General features: G+C 34.3%; 1 protein-coding gene across 1 annotated transcript; it reads left to right on the top strand.

Moving 5' to 3' along the window:
* Positions 1 to 9,881: 9,881 nt before the first annotated feature.
* On the top strand, positions 9,882 to 13,181 carry LOC142842735 (olfactory receptor 4C15-like). Its single transcript, XM_075959434.1, has 2 exons — positions 9,882 to 9,904; positions 12,257 to 13,181. Exons 1-2 carry the CDS (start codon positions 9,882 to 9,884, stop codon positions 13,179 to 13,181), a joined length of 948 nt encoding a protein of 315 aa, XP_075815549.1.
* The last annotated feature ends 7,479 nt before the right edge of the window (positions 13,182 to 20,660 follow it).

Consider the following 20,660-nt stretch of genomic DNA (forward strand, 5'->3'; position numbering starts at 1 on the left):
CCAACCACAGTATGTTCTTTGAAAAAGATTTCAAATCCCCATTCTCATTTATGGAGTAACTTATTCTGTCCATGTCTCCAGAAATATTCCATAATTTTTGTTTCCTTAAGAAACAAAATCTTATGTAAAATAAATGAAAAGATAATAAAAAATTAAAAAGAACCAAAATCTTGAAAGTTCTACGTCAGTATCTGACCATGTTCAGGGATCCTTCACAAAAGATTAGGCCACTGAGGTAAATCCTGGAGAAGGGATTTCTGGAATAATGCTTTTCTGGTTCCCACTGTTTGCATTGGCACTACTTCCTTCGCATTAATTTTAACAAGTCTATTGTTAGCAACATTTTTGTTATTTTTCAAATAATAGGATTTCTATATTAATGAAAAGTTATATATAACACTCAAGTTTATTAGAAGGATTAGTAGCACTTTGTCAGTATAAATACTATTTCTATAATATATAGTTCAAACAAATACTGATTTTACTAAGGAAAAGAATGACTGAACATCTTGTTTGAAATGGATTTATGTCAAATTCCTTAAACCTATCCTATTTTGATCTAAGATTATCACTAAAAATAAATGTTTTGTATGACTTCAGCCAAGCAAACATTTTTCTATGATGTCTTTGTTCCCTTCAGTTACTAACAATCACTCTCTCTTCTCACGGTTGCACTTTAGATTTCCCTAAATGTCCCAGCTTTAGAGTTTTACTATTTATGAAATGTAGGGGAAGGTACCATTATCTGTCTCCTTTTATCTTCTTCTTAATAGATGACTAACTTTCTAATTTTCTTCTCTGAATAACTTATATTTCTTTTGGAAGGAGACCATGTCATGCCTAAAGCACTAACCTAGTTCAGAACATCAACCACTTAACATTTTTCTGAACAGTCTTGGGATGAAAACCTGATGATGTCTACAGAACCAGCACAGTGAGAGAAAATTAAATGGACATAATTGCCTCAATAGTTGGAGTCACTCTGATATTTAATGTTCTTCTCTGTGCTGTGTGTTAATATGTATTTGTAGAAAGTATACACTTTATCTTCTCTCACAATAAATATATAAGGTGGAATATCACTTCAAACTCTGACACTGTCAGTATTCTTTATAAAGTCTCAAACTATACTATATTTATTAAAAAGCAGAAGAATGATGAGAACATTAGTATACTAGATTAATGATACTGTGATTGCTAAAACCAAAGTCCTATTTAGAGATAGAATAAGAAAAATGTCTATTTAATGATTTTTTTTAGTTTGCTTGGTTTCAAGCTAAAAGTTTAATTTTGTAACAGTTTAAGAGCTTTTGAAACATCTGTTCATAATGAAAAAATGAAAGAAAGGAATATAGAAGAAAGGAAAAAAGTAATGTAGGAGTGAGGGAGGGAAAGAAGAGAAGGAAGAAGGTAATAAGGAAGGGAGGAAGGAATGATGGAATGATAAAAGGAAGAGGAAAAAATTAAAGAGGGAGTTTGTACTCTAACAGTTGTTACATATTTGACACTTACAAAATGTTGTCCTATTTGTTCCACATGTTCTCTTCATTCTTGAATATCTGCATTGTGCTTGCTATATGTTCTATACTAAAGATGAGAACTCTAAACACCAGAATTTTGTAACTCTCTCAAGAACAGTTACAAAGTCAAAGGCCCATGACTGCATTAAACACAGCAGTCTGCCCACAATCTGTACTCTATCATTTTTTATAGTTATAGCAGCATTGTTTGTAATAGCCAGAACCTGGAAACAACCTAGATGCCCTTCAATGGAAGAATGGATGAAGAAAGTATGGAATATATACATATTAGAGTACTACTCAGCAGTAAAAAGCAGTGACTTCTTGATTTTGCATGCAAATGGGTGGAAATAGAAAAAACTATCCTGAGTGAGGTAAGTCAGACCCAAAAAGAGGAACATGGGATGTACTCACTCATAATTAGTCTCTAGCCATAAATAAAGGACATTGAGCCTATAATTCGTGATCCTAGAGAAGTTAAATAAGAAGGTGAACCCAAAGAAAAACATATAGTCATCCTCCTAGATATTAACCTTCATCAGGCGATGAAAGGAGACAGAGACAGAGACCCACATTGGAGCACCGGACTGAAATCCTAAAGTCCAAATCAGGAGCAGAAGGAGAAAGAACACGAGCAAGGAACTCAGGACCGCGAGGGGTGCACCCACATACTGAAACAACGGGGATGATCTTTCGGGAACTCACCAAGGCCAGCTGGACTGGGTCTAAAAAAGCATGGGATAAAACCGGACTCGCTGAACATAGCGGACAATGAGGAATGCTGAGAAGTCAAGATGAATGGCACTGGGTTTTGATCCTACTGCACGTACTGGCTTTGTGGGAGCCTAGGCAGTTTGGATGCTCACCTTACTAGACCTGGAATGAGGTGGGAGGTCCTTGGACTTCCCAAAGGGCAGGGAACCCTGACTGCTCTTCGGGCTGATGAGGGAGGGGGAGGGAAATGGGAGGCGGTAGCGGGGAGGAGGCAAAAATCTTTAATAAATAAATATTTTTTTTAAAAAAAAAGCACCGTAAAAATGCAAAAAAAAAAGAGAGAGAGAGAAGTCCTACATTTCAACTCTGTGAACATCTCAAGATACTCTTCTTCTCTGTGAAGAAGTACTTTTAGTGGTGAACAAAACACTATATTTGTATTTTCTTCCTTTTTCCCTGTAGGAGAGAGATGAAGGGGACTGTGAAGATGCTATCAGTCTTTTCTAGTACTATCTCCAACATGGTCTTAGATAAAATAAAATGAAGTAAACTTTCCTCCTTGGTTCCAACTGGAGTTTAAGGAACTTTCCTTGAGAGGTCATGAAGCTGTGAAATTCACTCTTAGTTCCCCAGGGTTTGAAAAAGAGCTGTCAGCATTGGTTTCTAAACACAGTTTGGTCTGCCTTTCACTTGTTCGAGTGTTTATAATTATTTTGTATGCCACAGCCAAATTAGAATTTATTTTTTATTTTTTAATATTTTATTAAGTTTTTATTTGATAATTCTTTAAATTCTCATTCAGTTAAAGAACATAACACTTTTTATAGAGATGGGATATAGTGTCTCAGAATGATTTTACATGAAATCCTATATTTCTCTCAAGCCTAGGACCTGAGACTTGTAATACACAGCCTACCCATTAATAAAAATACAATATTTTGGTATTAATTTTATATAAAATATGAATAGTTTGGGGAATGTGGAGGCTAAGACTGTTATTAAAGAAAATATTATAAAATATATGAAGAATTATAAACTAATTGTAAAGTTATTTCTCTATACAAGAATTAACTTGAGGATTAATAGCTTTTAAAGGTTAAAAATTGTATGTTTTTTTCATTCTTTTCATCTAACAAATGATTTGGAAGACGTGTTTATTATAAAAAGAAACCAATATAGCACTGGGTCTGTATGTGAGGGCTTATGCTGTAGAACATGGTAGTCACACTAGTTCTTAGGAGACAATGCTGGGAGCAACACTGCAAGCTCAAGGGCAGCCTGAGTTAAATCACAAGTTCCAAACCAGCTAGGAAAATTCTTTTCTCAGACAAAGCTATTGGACCAAGAAGATGTTTATTAGATAATGATGCTTTCCACTAAACCTAACAAACTGAGTTCAAATCCTCCATTTTCATACTATCTGTTTCCATTTTTTGTTTTATGGCTCATATGCCCTACACACACACACACACACACACACACACACACACACACCTACACAAACATATTTCTAAAAAAACTAGAATCTGCATATTAAAAATGTGGCATTTATATTTCTGGGTGTAGCATAATTAACTTCAGATGCTTTCTAGTTCCATCAATTTTCATGCAAAACTATAATTTCATTTTTTGAAGATTATATCTTCCTTTTTATATCTATCTATCTATCAATCATCTATCTATCATCTATTGATGAATCTATTTCTTGAGGGAAAGATTTTATGTGCATGCCATCGTGTATGTGTGGTGAATAGATGACAACTTGCATGATTCCACAGGCTTTTTTCACCATTAGGCTCTGAAGTTCTGGGGATTGAGCTCAGAGTGTCAGACATGATAGAAAACACGTTCACCAGCTGAGCCATCTAACTGGCTCTTAATTGCACTTCATTATCTATTTAGTAGTTGGTAGAGTTTTTCAAACATATTTCTTAGCTAATGTGAAAACTGAAGTTAACATAGATGAACAAATGTCACTGTTAGGACTAAGAAATCAGTGGAGAGCTTAATAGTTTCATTTTCTGAAGAAAACCTCCACACTGATGTTCATAGTGGTTCAGCAGTCATGTGTCTGCAAGACATGAATAATGATTCCTCATTACTGAGATCCTCATTAGCATTTGTTTTCATTTGTCTTCTTGATGGCCACTTTGACTGAAGTGAAGAGGAATTTTTTAATGTACTTTTACCTTTTTATTCTTAACTTTTGGCCACATAATTATATATGTGTCCTACTTATATGCAGTGTTCTTGGAAGCCAGAAAAGAGTAGTGGACCCACTGGAACTGGAATCACAGTGACAGGTGTTTGCAAGTCACCATGTGGGCACTGAGAATTGAACCCCGGTCTCCTTTGCAAAAAACAACCATGCCTAACCATTTAGCCATCTTCTTATCCCTGAGAAGTGGAATCATAACATTTTAAATTTGTCTTCCTTGTAGTAATATGGATGGCGGGGCTGCGTCCCCAGCACCCCAACCGCCTGGCTAGCTTATACCCCGAAATAACAACATACAAATTGTATTCATTTAAACACTGCTTGGCCCTTTAGCTCTAGCCCTTACTGGCTAATTCTGATATCCCAATCAACCCATCTCTAATAATCTGTGTGCACTGGTCTTACCGGGAAAGACTCAGCATGTCTGACCTGGCGGCTTGCTTCATCGCGTGCATCTTCCCGGGAGCGGGGAGCATGGCATCTCTCTGAGGCGGCTGCTCCCAAGCGGAGAGCTGTGGAGGAGTCTGAGCTCACTTCCTCTTCCTCCCAGCATTCTGTTCTGTTTACTCCTCCCACCTATCTTCTAACCAATGAGGGCCAAGCAGTTTCCTTTTATTTAACCAATGACTTTCCTCCATCACTTCCTGATGTGGGATTCCCCTCTGTATGCTGTAAATCTCATTGGTTAATAAAGAACTGCCTTGGGCCTGCACAGGGAATAAAGGTAGGTGGGGAAAACTAAGCTGAATGCTGAGAGAAAGAAGGAATTAAGGAGAAGCCATGGAGCTGCTGCCGGAGACAGACCTGCTAAAACTTTGCTGATATGCCACGACTTCATGGTGATGCACAGATTAATGGAGATGTGTTAAGTTAAAATGTAAGAGTTAGCCAATAAGAAGCTGGAGCTAATGTGCCAAGCAGTGATTTAAATAATGTATTTTCTGTTATGTTATGTTAAATATTTTGATCAATTTCAAGGTAATTTAGAGAGGATTGAGAGAAATCAATCTAATTTTATTTTATTTCATATCATATCCTGTTTGCTGAGCACCATTTATTGAACAGACTGTCATTTTTCCAAAATACATTTTTTTCATTACTCTCAAGAGTTAATTGACCTTGACTCAGCATGTTTATTTCTGTCTTTTAGTTCTGTTTGCCATTGTATCTCTTTTAGTCATGATGCCATGCTGTGTTTGTCCCTAGGACTTCCTAGAATGATCTGAGGTTGGGTATTTTAATACCTCCAATATTTTCATTTATGCCTAGGATCACTTAGGCAATTCAAGGTCTTAATAGTAGACTGCAAACCAATATTAGTTAAAAATGTAGACATATAGCACATTAATAAAGGCAAGAATTTGTCAAGGTGTTAAAACAAGTGTTATACTTATTCATTAAATGCAGTGGATCATAGTTTCATTAAAAGCACTAGGGAGAAATATAGATCAAGTAGAGTCTGATGTATATAACTTCAGGAGAATTTTATACCTGACTCTCCCCTTTAGATGTGTCTTCTGAAACAAAACAAAACATGATAGTGGGAATGATTGTAGAAAGATTTCAGCATAGATGTAGATAAACAATGAAGGAGTTGAAGGGTGAGAAATAAGGTAAACAAATACCGAACTAGGAAGTTTGTAAGGGTCATATGGAAGCCTACTATTTTTTAAGACAATTCAATATTTTTTTTTAAAAGAGAGTTTGACTATCAACCAGAGGACTTTCATGGAACTGACCTGGGCTTTTGGAACTTGTGGGGCAGCTGTGTTTCTTGGTCTTCTTGTAAGAATCACAGCAGAGGGAAAAGGGCTCTCTCTGACTGTTGCCTGTTCCTATGATCCTTTTCTCCTGCTGGGTTGACTCGCTTAGCCTTAATAGGAGAGTGGGTGCTTAGTCTTGCTGCATCTTGGTATGTCATGGCTGGGTGATATATATGCAATGCATGAACTTTTCTGAAGAACAAGGACAGGAACTTGATTGGGGAGAGGTTAAAGTGGAACTGGGAGAAGAGGAGGGAGGGAATGTAATTGGGCTGGGAAAGTTTTAATTAATTAATAATAATAATTAAGGGAGTTTGAATGGAAGTATCTTGCATGTGTGGACAATTGTTCTTCCATAAGTCATGGATTGTTAAATAAAAATTCCAGTGAAAGGTAAACAAAAAAATAATCTGTTACTGATGATGGTTGTCCATCATCACTACATAGTAAGGCCTTAATGTTGAGAAATCACACACTTTGTACAATACAGTTTTTACTGAACTGAGAATGTCCTCTATGCTAGCTCCTTCCATAATAAATGTTGAGAATAGAATTTTTGCAGTGTTATCAATGGATGTGGACTCATAACTGAGAATGAGAAACATCGAAGGCTTCTGGGACAACTTACCCTCTCCTCCCCCAAACAACAGTCTAGTAAAGAGGCTTTTGAAAAGAGTCCTGAAAAGCTGAGAAAGATGCTGAAGGGTTGTTCTTTACAGTTGATGGCTTTTGGCAGGATCGGGTGGGGAAGGTCTGTTTTCTTTAAGAGGCTGGTCACTGTGAGCTTGACTATTCTCCAGTGAATATATGGGCAACACAATTTGGAATTGGTCAGTTTTATTTTTTATTTATTTATCTATTTTTGTGGGGAATGGCGGAACAAAGTTGAGAGAGTGGACCTGGGAGAAATGGAAAGCAAATGTAATACGACTGCATTGTACAAAATTCCAAAATAAATAATAAAAATGTGATCTTGGAGAAAAAATAAAAAACAGTAGAAAATAATTCAGGTAAACTTATTTTATGCCACAAATAATAAATTTCTTATATTCTACTATATATGGCCCTCTTCTTTAAACAATGAGAACGTAAAGGCTCTCCCCAACTTTTATACTTTTGCAAAAAGAGTTTTTGTTTTGATTCATTTTCACAATATCATTTCTTTGGTTCACATTTTGATTTTCTAATATACACAGATAATGGAGGATGAGGTTAGACAATGTAAAGAATAGAAGGTAAAATGGTTTCTGCCTCCTTAGAACAATAGGTCGAGGGTTAGTATTTTAAAGTAGAAGACACTAAGAATAATTTAAATAAGAACAGGAACACAGAATGAAATCCATTTTAGGTTATACTGCTGTGCCAGGATTCATACTTAATATTTATTTTAAAAGAAAATAATTCCTATATCCTAAATTTGTAGACTGTAGATGATGATTATTCTGGGCACATTTTAAATTGAGTTTTCTTTTTTCATGAATCAGTTAAATTCTGCATTTTCTTGTGATGCATAAATTCAAGTAAATGAGTATGTACTGATCTTACAGATTATTTGGGCTTGGTTTGCACCCTTGTGAGGCAGCTCACACCTGCTTGTGACTCCAGATTCAGGTGATTCTGATACTTCTGGCCTCTAAGATCCTTGTACTTATATAAGCAGAGACAGCTCCATCATCCTGACTGCCCTGACCTGAACAATCACATAGAAACTATATTAATTACAACAATGCTTGGCCAACAGCTCAGGTATATTTTTAGCTTGCTTTTATATCTTAAATTAGCCAATGTCTACCAATCTGTGTATTGCTCAGGAAGTTTCCTAAGGTTCCAGAGTGTCCTTCTTCTTTGGTAGATAAGTGACGTCTCCCTTAGTCTGCTTATCTTTTCTCTATCATGATAAAGGCTGTCCTTCTGTATATGTGTTGCTTTTATTGGATAACAAATAAAGCTGTTTGGATCAATGGCTTAGCAGAGTAAAACCAGGTGGGAAATCAGAACAGAGATCAAAATACAGAGAGCAAGTAGGCAGAGAAGTAATTACCAGGTTTCCCTGAAGCTCCTTCTCAGTGCTGGGTTCTAATATACCAACCATTGATTTTCCTCAATGTATGTAGATTTTGTTTGCACAAGATGGGATCTGAAATAATGGGGCAGACTACAGTCTAATGTTGTAGACAATCATACTTCAGTTTCATTGTAGTTTTATATGGGAATGAAACAAAGAAAGTGACAATCCAAGGAAGGTTGAATTCAGAAAAAACATGTGAGTAATTGTCAGTAATCACATACTAAATAATAAGAGGACAGCATTTTCCCAAAACCTTTTCAATACAGAGTAATTAAACACAATTGCCTGTCATGTACTGTAAATTATATCTGGGAACACACAAAAGCAAGGCAGAAGTCCATATCCAGATTTAGGGTACACTGATCAGATTGGGTTTCATAGCTATGATCTGAAAACCAACAAGAATAAACAAGTCTCATGAATTTAATGTAAATGTTTGTTGCAGGAGACACAAAATCACATCCAAGAATAATCCAGGGAACAAAATGCACCCGAGGTAAAATGACTTCTGCCTTTTTTTTCCTGGGTGCTCTCTCACAGTTACCTAAAGCATTCATTATTCACCATGGGAGATCATGTTCCAACATGTTGTTGTCAGATAACATAAATAGAGGAAAAAATGCTTTAACCTCCAAACTCTTCTGTAAGCTTAAAGTTATGATTCAATAATTAATTACTAATAGTAATTCACACACCTCTAGCTCTAATTCCTTGGAAGCTGAGTCAGGACTTTTGTGAATTCCAGGTCTGGCAGAGCTATAGACTGGATCCTTTTATCCAGAAATTACACCCACACACACACACACACACACACACACACACACAAACAAACAAATCTATAAATTCACAAAACTAAGATTATAGCAAATTAATATTATTATAATTAATATACAACTCTTAATATTTTAACACATAATCTTTTGTACTATTTCCCCAAAACCAAACATATGGTCCTAATACTCCAATGGGTAGATTCTCTAGTATAGAATTCTGCTCTCCTTTTTTATAAGCATGCAAAACTTTTGCTTGACTTCTTCAATGAAACAAGCTATTTCATTTATTATATAAGAGTGAATATAGGTAAGCATCATTAAATAGAAATTCAAGAAAATTAAAAACAAGAAGCAATTTGGATAGTACATCAAAATATTTAAAAAATCCAGTATTTAAAAAGTCTCACAAAATCACCTCTTAAAAACTCATGTGACAGGACATTAACTGAATCCTGGGAGGCTAAGAATCAATCTCACAGGCACAAGAGCACTGAGGGAAACCTCTTTAAATTCCACCTCCAGTTAAGCAGGAAACTTTGACTCCCATATTTTCATTTTAACCTGAGGCCACATTGAAAACAGGACTTCAGTAGCTGTGGCAACATTCTCTACAGCAGCTGCCAGAGATGTTCATATTCTACTCTTAGAAATAGAAGGAAGAGTTAGATACAAACTTTCTGCTTTAATCATACTTTCTGCCATAGCAAACAGAATAATTATGCAGATTTTTCACAGACTGATACATGGTGAGACTTGCAAGCCACAAATTTGCCTGGTTATGACTCTAGAAAAATTTACTATATTTTTTCCCAAAGTGTTACTTGAATGAACAAATTTCATTGTAATTGATATGATTTTTAAAGTGTGGTTTTAAAAACATATTTATTATGACTATTTCAAGTTTTATCTCAGTCTTTATGTATAGATACTGTAATTTAATTCTTCAATTAATCTTTATATGTTTCCTTATATTTTTGTTTATGTAATATGTCAATAGAACTGTGGGTTTTTTGTTTTTTGGCTGAGCATGATGTCACAAACTTGTAATCCCAGCACTTCAGAGGCAAGAACAGCAAGAGCAAGAAGAGTCCCTGGTCATCCTGAAAGCATGGTGAGTTTAAATTCATGCCCATCCTGGGCTACTAGGGACATAATTCAGTCACCTCTAAAAATGAAAATGATCTATCATTCTTTTAAACCCATGTTCAAAATCACTGATATAAGATCATTTGTTAAATTTCAAATGGGTATCACATATGAAGATTTTTCCTGCGTTTTTGATAGCAGACTTAACAATTTTGTTCTTTCTTTTAACATTTTATTTATCCAATTTAAGATTAACAAAAGTAGAAAAACAGAATTTCCAGGATGTGTATGTTATTCATTCGGTCTCTCAAACAATGCCATGCTACATTGAGATAAGAAGAGTACATTCGTGCTTGTTTTAGAATGATGACAATGCATTGAGGAGTTCTAATTCTGTTGTTTTGTAATCTACACTATATGAATAAATACTAAGTTTATATTATAGAAGCTGGTGAGAAACATATATCAGAAGAAATGGAAATAGTTGTTTTAATATATTAGACAACACTGTTTTGGCTTTGTTTTGTACTTTAATAAAATTGTGAAACTGTTTCTATATACTCTAATTGACAATGATTAAAATAAACTTATTCTTCCTCTTAGTACAAATACATTACTATTTTATTCACAAATTTTAAGAATAATATATCTATAAATGAATACTATTCATATACAAAATTTCTATATTATAGACATGTACATTGTATATACAAGATAGGATGTGGACAATTTCCAAGCTGTGTCTTGAGAAAAGTGAGCTCAGGGGCTGCATTATTTATCTGAATGATTAATGGAAGAATTTCTGTGGATATGGAAGTTGGATTTTCAAAAAATAAAATGAACTTCAATTGTAAAAACATATCAAAAGCAGCATTTTAAAAAATTGTCAAATTGGCTCCCTTCATGAGCTTAGACTAAACAGGTAAGCTATTTACAAATATCTCCAATAGACTAAATTCACACAGATTTTAAACTATGTCATAGAATTATAATTCCTAAAACCAGATGTCATGGTATGCAATAGATGATTAGGAAGTGTCACAACTAAATATTATAGTACAACTTCTTTTTTTCTCTATCATACTTTTAATTTAATGTAGCAAATTTGCATGCAAAAGTGTTTGGCCATTACTTTATAAGTCTTACCTTAAATTTCAATAATGCATAAAATGTATCTTTTTCATACCCACCCTCACAGTCCTTCAGACCCTCACAGAGTACTTCACTGCATCGTCCTCTCAAATTCATTGCCTTCTTTTATAATTTTTCAATTAGTTATTTATTTAGTTAAAGTGCTGATTTAAAAATTAATATAATAACTCTTTATAAATATTCATCTTTTGCAGAACCAAATATTTTGTCAAAGACATTTCTGAATTATAAAGAATGAGTTAATCTAACTTGTATTAATGCATTCTAGACATCAAAGAGAATTTGAAATATATCCAGGATTTCCAAGTTCATTTCCTGCTGCTTCATCAATAGGTATAGCAGAGTGATTGAGTAGTCTCTAGCAGATATGATTAATCAATTGTGGCCTTTCTGTCCATAAGTAGAATATGGTTTGGGGGTGTCTTTTAAAACTACACACCAGGAAGCTGCTGGAGAATGAGAAAAACTAAAATTTGAAAGATGCACTGTTTCTTTCTTTACACCAAACAGGTGATTTTTATTTTTTATAATACAAATGAGACTACATTGAATATTTAATAATTTATATCCATCACAATTCTACCTGATCAACTGATAAATTCTCAATTTTTGTTCTAAACATCAAAGGAATTAAGCAATAGAAGAATACATATCAGTGTACATTCTTATTAATAGTATTGTTAAGCTATTTGAAGCAATTTTTTCTCATAATTACAGATTTAAATGCAACAGAGAAGGCTCAGTGGTAAAGATACGTGTTGTCAAGAGTGAATACCTGAGTTCAAACCCCAGAACCTACACAGTGGAGAGTGATGTTATCGCTGCTAATTGTTCGCTGACGTCTACACAAAAACTAAAGCATTTTTGCCTGCACACACACACACTCACACACAAAGTACATAAACACACACATACATAAGTGACTATCTACATGCATAAATAAGAGGAATTTTATCTTAAACTTTCTTGAGAATCATGCCAAATCAGACTATAGTATCAGAGTTCATTCTCCTGGGACTTTCACAGAACCCAAAAGTTCAGAATATAATATTTGTTGTATTTTTGTTTGCCTATATTACAACCATGGGAGGCAACATAATGATTGCAGTAACCATCCTCTGCAGTCCTGCACTGCTTGGATCACCTATGTACTTCTTCTTGGCATTTCTGTCCTTCTTAGATGCATGCATTACTTCAGTCGTTTCACCAAAGATGATTGCTGACTCCCTCGATGACAGCAAAACCATCTCCTTTGAAAGCTGCATGACACAGATATTTGCTGTACACTTCTTTGCTGCAGTAGAAGTGATTGTCCTCATAGTGATGGCTTATGACCGCTATGTAGCCATTTGTAAGCCCTTACATTACTCTTCCATAATGAACTGGAGGCACTGTGGAACTCTGGTGGGGGTGGCATGGGCAGGGGGATTCTTGCATTCTATCATACAAATAATCTTCATGTTGCAGTTACCCTTTTCTGGGCCTAATGTCATTGATCACTTCATGTGTGACTTGTTCCCATTACTCGAGTTGTCCTGCACTGACACTTACGTTTATGCCCTGCTAGTGTTTGCCAACAGTGGCTCTATCTGCATCATAATATTTTCTATGTTGCTCATCTCCTATGGTGTCATTTTGTTCTCTCTAAGAAATCACAATTCTGAAGGCCGATGGAAAGCTCTCTCCACTTGTGGAAGCCATATTGCTGTTGTTATTACATTCTTTGTTCCATGCATATTTATATATGCACGATGCACATCTGCAGCTTCTTTTGAGAAAAAGGTGGCTGTATTTGATGCCATCATGACTCCATTGCTCAATCCTATAATTTACACTTTCAGAAATAAAGAAATGAAAAATGCCATTAGGAAAATGTGGAAAATATAAGAAATGGTCTGAAAAAAATGAAAACTTTAAACTTACCTAGGTGGTGGTGGCACATGCCTTTAATCCCAGCATTTGGGAGGCAAAGGCAGGCAAATGTGTGAGCTCAAGGCAAGGCTGATCTACAAACCCTGTTTCAAAAAAAGCAAAGCAAAAGAAAAGAAAACAAAATTGATCAAACTTATAAACTTTAATGTGTAGAATAAAGAAGTCAATATTTACTTCAAGTTCTTTATGATTTGTTTATTTTACAGAAAGAGGTGACACAATTATATAATAAAAGAATCAATCCTGTAGGCTGAAAACTGTATTTACCTTGAAATTAATATTTACAATATGAATTGACATTTCAGTTAGAGTAGCTTGAATGAGATGTGGCCTATAAGGGTAGAACATCTGAATATTTGGTCTTCCGTGGTAGCTACGTGTAGAGAATTAGGAGAAATAGACATGAGGAAGAAAGTATGACACTGGAGCAGTCTTTTGTGTTTCAAAGGACTTGCAATTTCAAGTTAATTCTCTCTGCTTCACCTTTGTGTTTAAAATAGGATCTCAGTTGCAAAGGCCACCTGCCACTTATTACCTCTGTTCCTTCATAATGGACTCTGGTATCACATGCCCCAAATAATCGCTTCCTTCTGAAGGCTGTTTTGTCATGATGTTTTATTACAGCAATAGAAAGTAACTAATACATCAATGTTGTTATTTGAAACTCTACATTAGTAAATTTGCACTTCTGTAACTCAAATGAAATGTTGCATGCAAGTCACCTCTAAAATGCTTACATGTAGCATTATGCTTTCTAAAAATCTTGTTGAAACTAAAATATGTTGAAATATGAAAAAACATACGCTGAAATTATGCCCAGGTATAATATGCATTTATGTGACATTTTCATCGTAAAAGGTCAGAATTCAAAAATGCAGAGAGGAGTGCAATCAAGACTCAAAGAGTAAATGTTCTTGTATAATTTGACATAATTTATACAGTAGACTCAATAATATCAAGTTCACAAAATGGTATCTGCTTATGAATGAGTTTCTCTTGGTTCATGTAACTATTGCATTCTAATCAGATACGAGTGCAGATTTCCTAGAGAAATAACCATGAGCCTTTCTCATTCTAGAATAATCAAAAGCAAATTCAAATGTAAATTAACTGTCAACACCAAATTGAAGATTCTAGTATATTTAGCATAGTTGTCCACATCCACAAAAAGAAAATTAAAAAAAAAAAACATAGTGGCCAATTAAAAGTAACTTGCATGTTTATTGTATTTCACTTAATGATTGATTTCCATATTCTTGATTTTGAGTAAGAAAGTAAAGCACAATTATTTACAAATAATCAACAGTAGAAATAATTTAATTGGATGACGTCTAGTAGTTTCTTCTTGAGATCCTTTGCTTTCACAGTTTCTTACTGTCACATAGTGAATTTAGTTATAAGAAGTATCTTGAGGGATTAGGATGGAATGCCCTCTGCTCAAATACTTTATGAAGTTTGGATTTCAATGCTTGAAACAAAACTATGAAAAACAATTTCATTCTGGTCACAGTGTAGCAAATAACACAAATTCAGTTTATATAAAATTTAAACGTCTTTCTATTCTTTTAACTACAAGTGTTTTTGTTTGTACTGTTGTAATGTTTTACAAACAGAAAAGAGCTTATGATACTCAGCAGAGAAATAAATACTCAAATATATTACTCAATTTTAATTCATATAAATTTAGAGATTAAAATTTTATTATTTTCCTAATATAATGTATATATTTAGCATTATATTTTTATTCATTCTGCTTTGACATAGTCAATTTATGTAAGTATTTTTAAATATGAGAACATCTAACTGCTATTCTAATATCAAATTTGTTTACTGTAACTACTGTACTTACTTAAAGAATTTTTAAAAACCCATTGTCAGTGTTAAAAGTGAATATTAAATTGTTTATGACTGGGCTTGAAAGATGGTTCAGAGGTTAAGAGCACTGCATGTTCTTCCAAAGGTCCTGAGTTCAGTTCCCAGCAACCACATGGGGGCTCACAAACATCTGTAATGAGATCTGGTGCCCTCTTCTGGCCTGCAGGCAGACACAATACTGTATACATAATAAATAAATAAATCTTAAAAAAAATGTATATGACTATATAAAAGAAGGCAAGAAACATACCTTCTAATGTAAATATTGAAATGGTTCAGAAAAGTATTTTGGTAAAGAACACACTAGAACTGCTTTTCTCAAATCCTTAAAGATGTCTTATTTCAAAACTCTTTAATGACCTTGGGTTTCAGCTCATTCTTATGTTCTATGCATTATTTTGTCACCACCCCGGACTACTATTTTTTAACTTTTGACTAAGAGTTTTTATTTCCTTTTATTTCTTATCTTTTAATTTTAGGAAATATAAAACAATCACATTGAATAGCTTTAGCAAATGTATAAAATAAGATTACAATGAAATATCATGTTCGTGGTGGGAAGTAAAACTGCTTTTGAGTAATCAAAGGATTGGTTTAAAAAGAGATAAAATGCAATCTATGGGGATTAGAGAGATAGCTCAGTAACTAAGGGCACATACCTACTGTTCTCTCGAATCCCAGAACCTACATGATGGTTCGCAATCTCTGTAACTCCAGTGACAGAAGATCTGAAGTCCTTTTGTGACTTCTAAAGGATCATGCATGCACATGGTACATATGTATATACCTAATATACACATATATAATATAAAAATAAATAAAGTTTAAGGAGAAAATACAATGTGTAAAGTTGCTAATGATGAGAAATATTAAATCAAATTGCAATGAGTTTAATAATATGAGCAGAAAAGTGTGTGTTGTACAAATATTAGAGCAAAATAAAACCACTGTTTGACATACTTTAAGTCATCCATGAGTATTAAGTAATAAGATATAATTCTAGCCAAAAATCATGAAAAGAAGGCTTGAAATGTAGACATATTTTCAAAGTTAAAGTATACAACTGAAAATGAAAATGAAATGAAATTTATGCCCTGGAAATGCTGAAACATGCATGGGTAGTCTGTATATGGTAGTTCTGTTGAACTTGTCCATATTGAGATTTATGGTCCAGGTTGATAACAATGACTGACAAGGTCTCTTCCTCAATAAGGCACCAAATTTTATTGCAGATGGCTGTAAGCCATCATGTCATTTTGGGGAAGTGAAATTAGAATCTTTGGAAGAGCAGGCAGTGATCTTAACCACTGAGCCATCTTTCTAGCCCCAAAATATACAATTAGTAGAGATAGAAACATAAAAGCAATTTTAGCATATTAATCTATCACCTCAAAAAATATGAAAAATTATTTTAGCCTTCATTATCAATTAAATACCATACAAATGGATTTTTAGCTTTCTGAATGAAGACCTCACCTCCTTAAGGGAGTCAGAGACTTATTGAACCATCTATTTTTCTCTGAAGTTAAAATATCTGTAAAATACTTGCAAAGATAAAATATGGTCCCTGCAACATAATAAATATTTATCTTTTAGAATACACTGAATATGTTTTTTTGATTTATTTGATCTATTCTTTTCATTGGGGAAAATTCTCCTTATGTATATAGCTCAGGCTGTCCTCAAAATCATCTTGTTTAGCTTTTATGTGCTAAGAGTACAGGCTTGTGGATCTAATCAGACATCTATTAATCTCTTACCAAAAGATAAGAAAGACTTACTATTTACTGGTATGTAAAATGTTGACTACAAGCATTATTCAGAGGGAGTACAGCTGACAAAATCGCTAGGCTGCATCCATTTTGCAAAGCTTTGGGAACCTACCTTTTAAATAGTGTCTGTCATCCTGTAAACCTTCTAAAGCCATGGTGTCCCTCTTTCCATAGTGGAATTCATACCCAAAATACATCAGCAGTGAATTAATTATTTTTTTTTCTTACAACGCCAACAGTTTTATAAAATTATTAATGTATGTTAACATTTGTATATGCTGTTAAACTGGATGACCTTTCATTTGGCCATATGATCTTGATATTTAGAATATATACTGGGGGCCTTGAATTCTCAGAAGGCCCCAGAGAAAGGAAATGCTTTACACTCAGGCATCAGCAGGAACAAAGCCTCCTCTTGGGAAGCTAGAAATGCCATGCTCTGGATTTTAAACTACCATAGTTTCCCCTTTGATCTAGCACATTAGGTGTTATATCTAGGGCTAAGAGAGTCCATTTCCTTTAATTCAGCTAGTTAGAGATACAAACTCTAACTAACCACAAAAATGTGGTCAACACACAAACTCTATTTTTCTTATTCTTCAAATTCTGTACAGATTTAAATACCCATACTAATTCTCCTACAGGGGAGTTTCAGGATAACTTACACCTACTTTATCCATCCTGTTAGCCCTAAGAAATGCATGTGTGGTATCATTGTTATTTACCAGAGAACTGTGAGCTATGTTTGTGTGAGTATATATACTGGAAACCTTGTGGAATGGAAAAAAATAGTAAGAAATATTAAAAGAGGAACATCGAGGAGGAACAAATGAAGAGGAACATCATGAGAGCATTAGAGAGAGCTTAGAAAGAATAAATGGGAGATGATAAAAAAGACTTATGGAGTTAGTTTACCCTCAGTTATCTTTAGCCAGTTTTCTCCTGCTACAACAGTCCTTCTGAATCCTAAGAGGCTTAAGGGTATTAGCACCCCAACATAAACCTCAATAAAATGTCTTTTGTCTTTTTCCAACTGTAAGATGTACATTTTTTATAATTTACATATTGAAAATAATTTTGTACAAGCTTTAGCACTCAATTTCTAAATAAATTTTTAAACATTTCATTTGCCCAATAAAATACCTTACTTTGAATTCCCATTGCAAAAAAAAATTTGGGTTCATGCAGACCAACACCTGAGGTTAAGATGTCATAAATGCTAGTATTATCAATGGTTAACACTAGACTCATTAAAACAGGCTCTCACAAGCTTTTACTTAGATCCCATTTTTTGCCTTCAAATTTCATAAAGTCATTGTCTTTAACAGCTGATTAATACACTAATGTGTAAATGTATCACATTTTCTTCATCCATTCCTCATTTGAGGGACATCTAGGTTGTTTCCAGGTTCTTGTTATTACAAATAAAGGTGTTATGAACATAATTGACCAAGTTTTCTTGCATTATGATGAACATTCTTTGGGTATATGACTAAGTATGATATAGCTGGGTTTTGTGAAAGATTGAGTCCCAGTTTTCTGAGAAACTGCCATAAAATCGTTTTGTTGTTGTTGTTTTGTTTGTTTTTCGAGACAGGGTTTCTCTGTAGCTTTGGAGCCTGTCCTGGAACTAGCTTTTGTAGACCAGGCTGGCCTCAAACTCACAGAGATTTGCCTGCCTCTACCTCCCAAGTGCTGGGATTAAAGGCATACACCACCATTGCCTGACTGCCATAAAATCTTAACTGGAAAAGAATTGTTTGGTTTTCTTTCAAATGAATAAAATAAAAAAAAGAATAATCCTGAGTGAAATAACCTTGACCCAAAATGACAAACATGGTATGTATTCACTCATAAGTGGATATTATCTGTGCAATACACAATAATCTTGCTACAATCCAGAGACCATGAGAGACCATGTAACTAGCAGGATTCAAGTCGAGGGATGTTTGGATCTCCCTGGGAAGGGGAAGTAGAAGAGAGATTTTGTGAGTTGACTGCATGCAGGTGGGGATGAGAACATAAGTGTTCAAGTTAGGGTCACAGAAGGGGAGTACTGAAAGATACTACTGAAAAGTGAGGAGATTTTGAGGTCAGGTAAACATAGAGTGCAAGGGAATCTCCCAGGACTCTACCCTAGCTAAGGCTCCTAGCAATAGTAGATGTCCACAGGAGGCTTTCCCCTTTCCTGAAAAGGGAGGGAGGAGGATCAGTTTCAGGGATAGGAATGGAGGGGTAAGAAATGCCTAGGATGAGTGGAGGAAGGAGAAATGAAGCAGGATGTAAAGTTAATTAATTAATATAAGAAAGATTTTTAGCTAATATATAAAATATTGGGCTTCAGGGCTAGTGTGATGGCATGTGCTCTCAAGCCTGAAAAACTGTATGTCCAGAACCCAAGTAATCAGAGAGAATCTGCTCCTTCAAGTTGGACAATGACCTTCCATCTCCTGTTATGGCTAGATTTCACCCTACACCAATACTCAAATAAGTAAATAAAAATATAAATAAAATTAAATAATGATTTTCATCATGACATTCACAAATGTACACATATATGTATGTATTCAATTGTAGATTTTATTTTGCCTCTGCAATATTAATTCCTCCATTATCATTTCTCCAGCCCCTCTGCTGTCTCTCCACTTTTTGTGTATTTCACATATACACAGATATACAAATGCATGTATGTATCTATGCACAGATAAATTTATAGTCAGTATATGATGACAGTGTGTGATATTTTTATTTCCTTCCATCTATAACTCTACTTAGCTACTTCTATAGTCTTCCCTTTCATAATTCCTCTTCTAGTCCAAGTAATTCATTGATAGATTAAATAAATAGATAAATTACATATAAATAGATTAATATACAGATAGATGGATAAATAGGTTACATTAGAGAGAAAATATAAAAATGTAACATTCTTTCTATGTCTGATTCATTTTGCTTATTATAATTATAATAAGCTTTAACCACATTCTTGAAAATAGCATAATTCCATTTTTTATTTATTATTACAGTTCTAGCTTCATATACAAGACAACTAAAAGTGCATGTACATGAATTGTTACAGAAATGTTGTTCATCATAGCCATAAGCTGGTAATACAAATAAAAAATACCCTCAAGGGAATGACTGTAGAGTAGGATACCTCTTGGTACTAAATCAGAACAAGTCACCAATAATGTAATTGCATGGCAAAATTCCAAAACATTATGCTACCAGGTTAAAATAGATACATAAAATTGTTACTTTTATTCCAGAAACAAAATCTCTTTCCTCCTTAGTACATATGGTATGGACATTTGTCATACAAAGAGAAAATTAAGGAGACATTGTGGGTTTCCAAAACTCTGATGAAAGAGAGGGTATTTTATTTTATATTTCTTTTTTAATTTTCTTTTTTTAATTTTTTTGTCAATTGCTTTCTTTATTTTTTTCAAGACAGGGTTTCTCTGCAACTTTGGAGCCTGTCCTGGAACTAGCTCTTGTAGACCAGGCTGGCCTAGAACTCACGGAGATCCATAAACCTCTGCCTCCCAAGTACTGGGATTAAAGGCATGCGCCACCACAGCCCGGCTTATCAATTGCTTTTTAATAGAGCTTCGGTACTACTGTTGGATACTCAACTGTCTATGGTTATATTTACCCATAAGTTTTCCAGTGAATTAGTTTGCTACAGCTCAGCTCAGCTACAAATTTATATTCTGCCTCCAGTCTTCCTTCTTTCTTTAATTTGTTTGCTTTTGTAATCAGAGTCAGGGTCTCACTATGTAGTTAT

Source organism: Microtus pennsylvanicus, chromosome 1 (assembly GCF_037038515.1).
Source record: "Microtus pennsylvanicus isolate mMicPen1 chromosome 1, mMicPen1.hap1, whole genome shotgun sequence".
NCBI lineage: Eukaryota > Metazoa > Chordata > Mammalia > Rodentia > Cricetidae > Microtus > Microtus pennsylvanicus.

Coding starts and splice junctions, on each gene's coding strand:
- LOC142842735 (XM_075959434.1), top strand. CDS start 9,882: ATGAACAAATTTCATTGTAATTG. Junction 9,905..12,256: donor AACAAATTTCATTGTAATTG/ATATGATTTTTA, acceptor TTTATCTTAAAC/TTTCTTGAGAATCATGCCAA.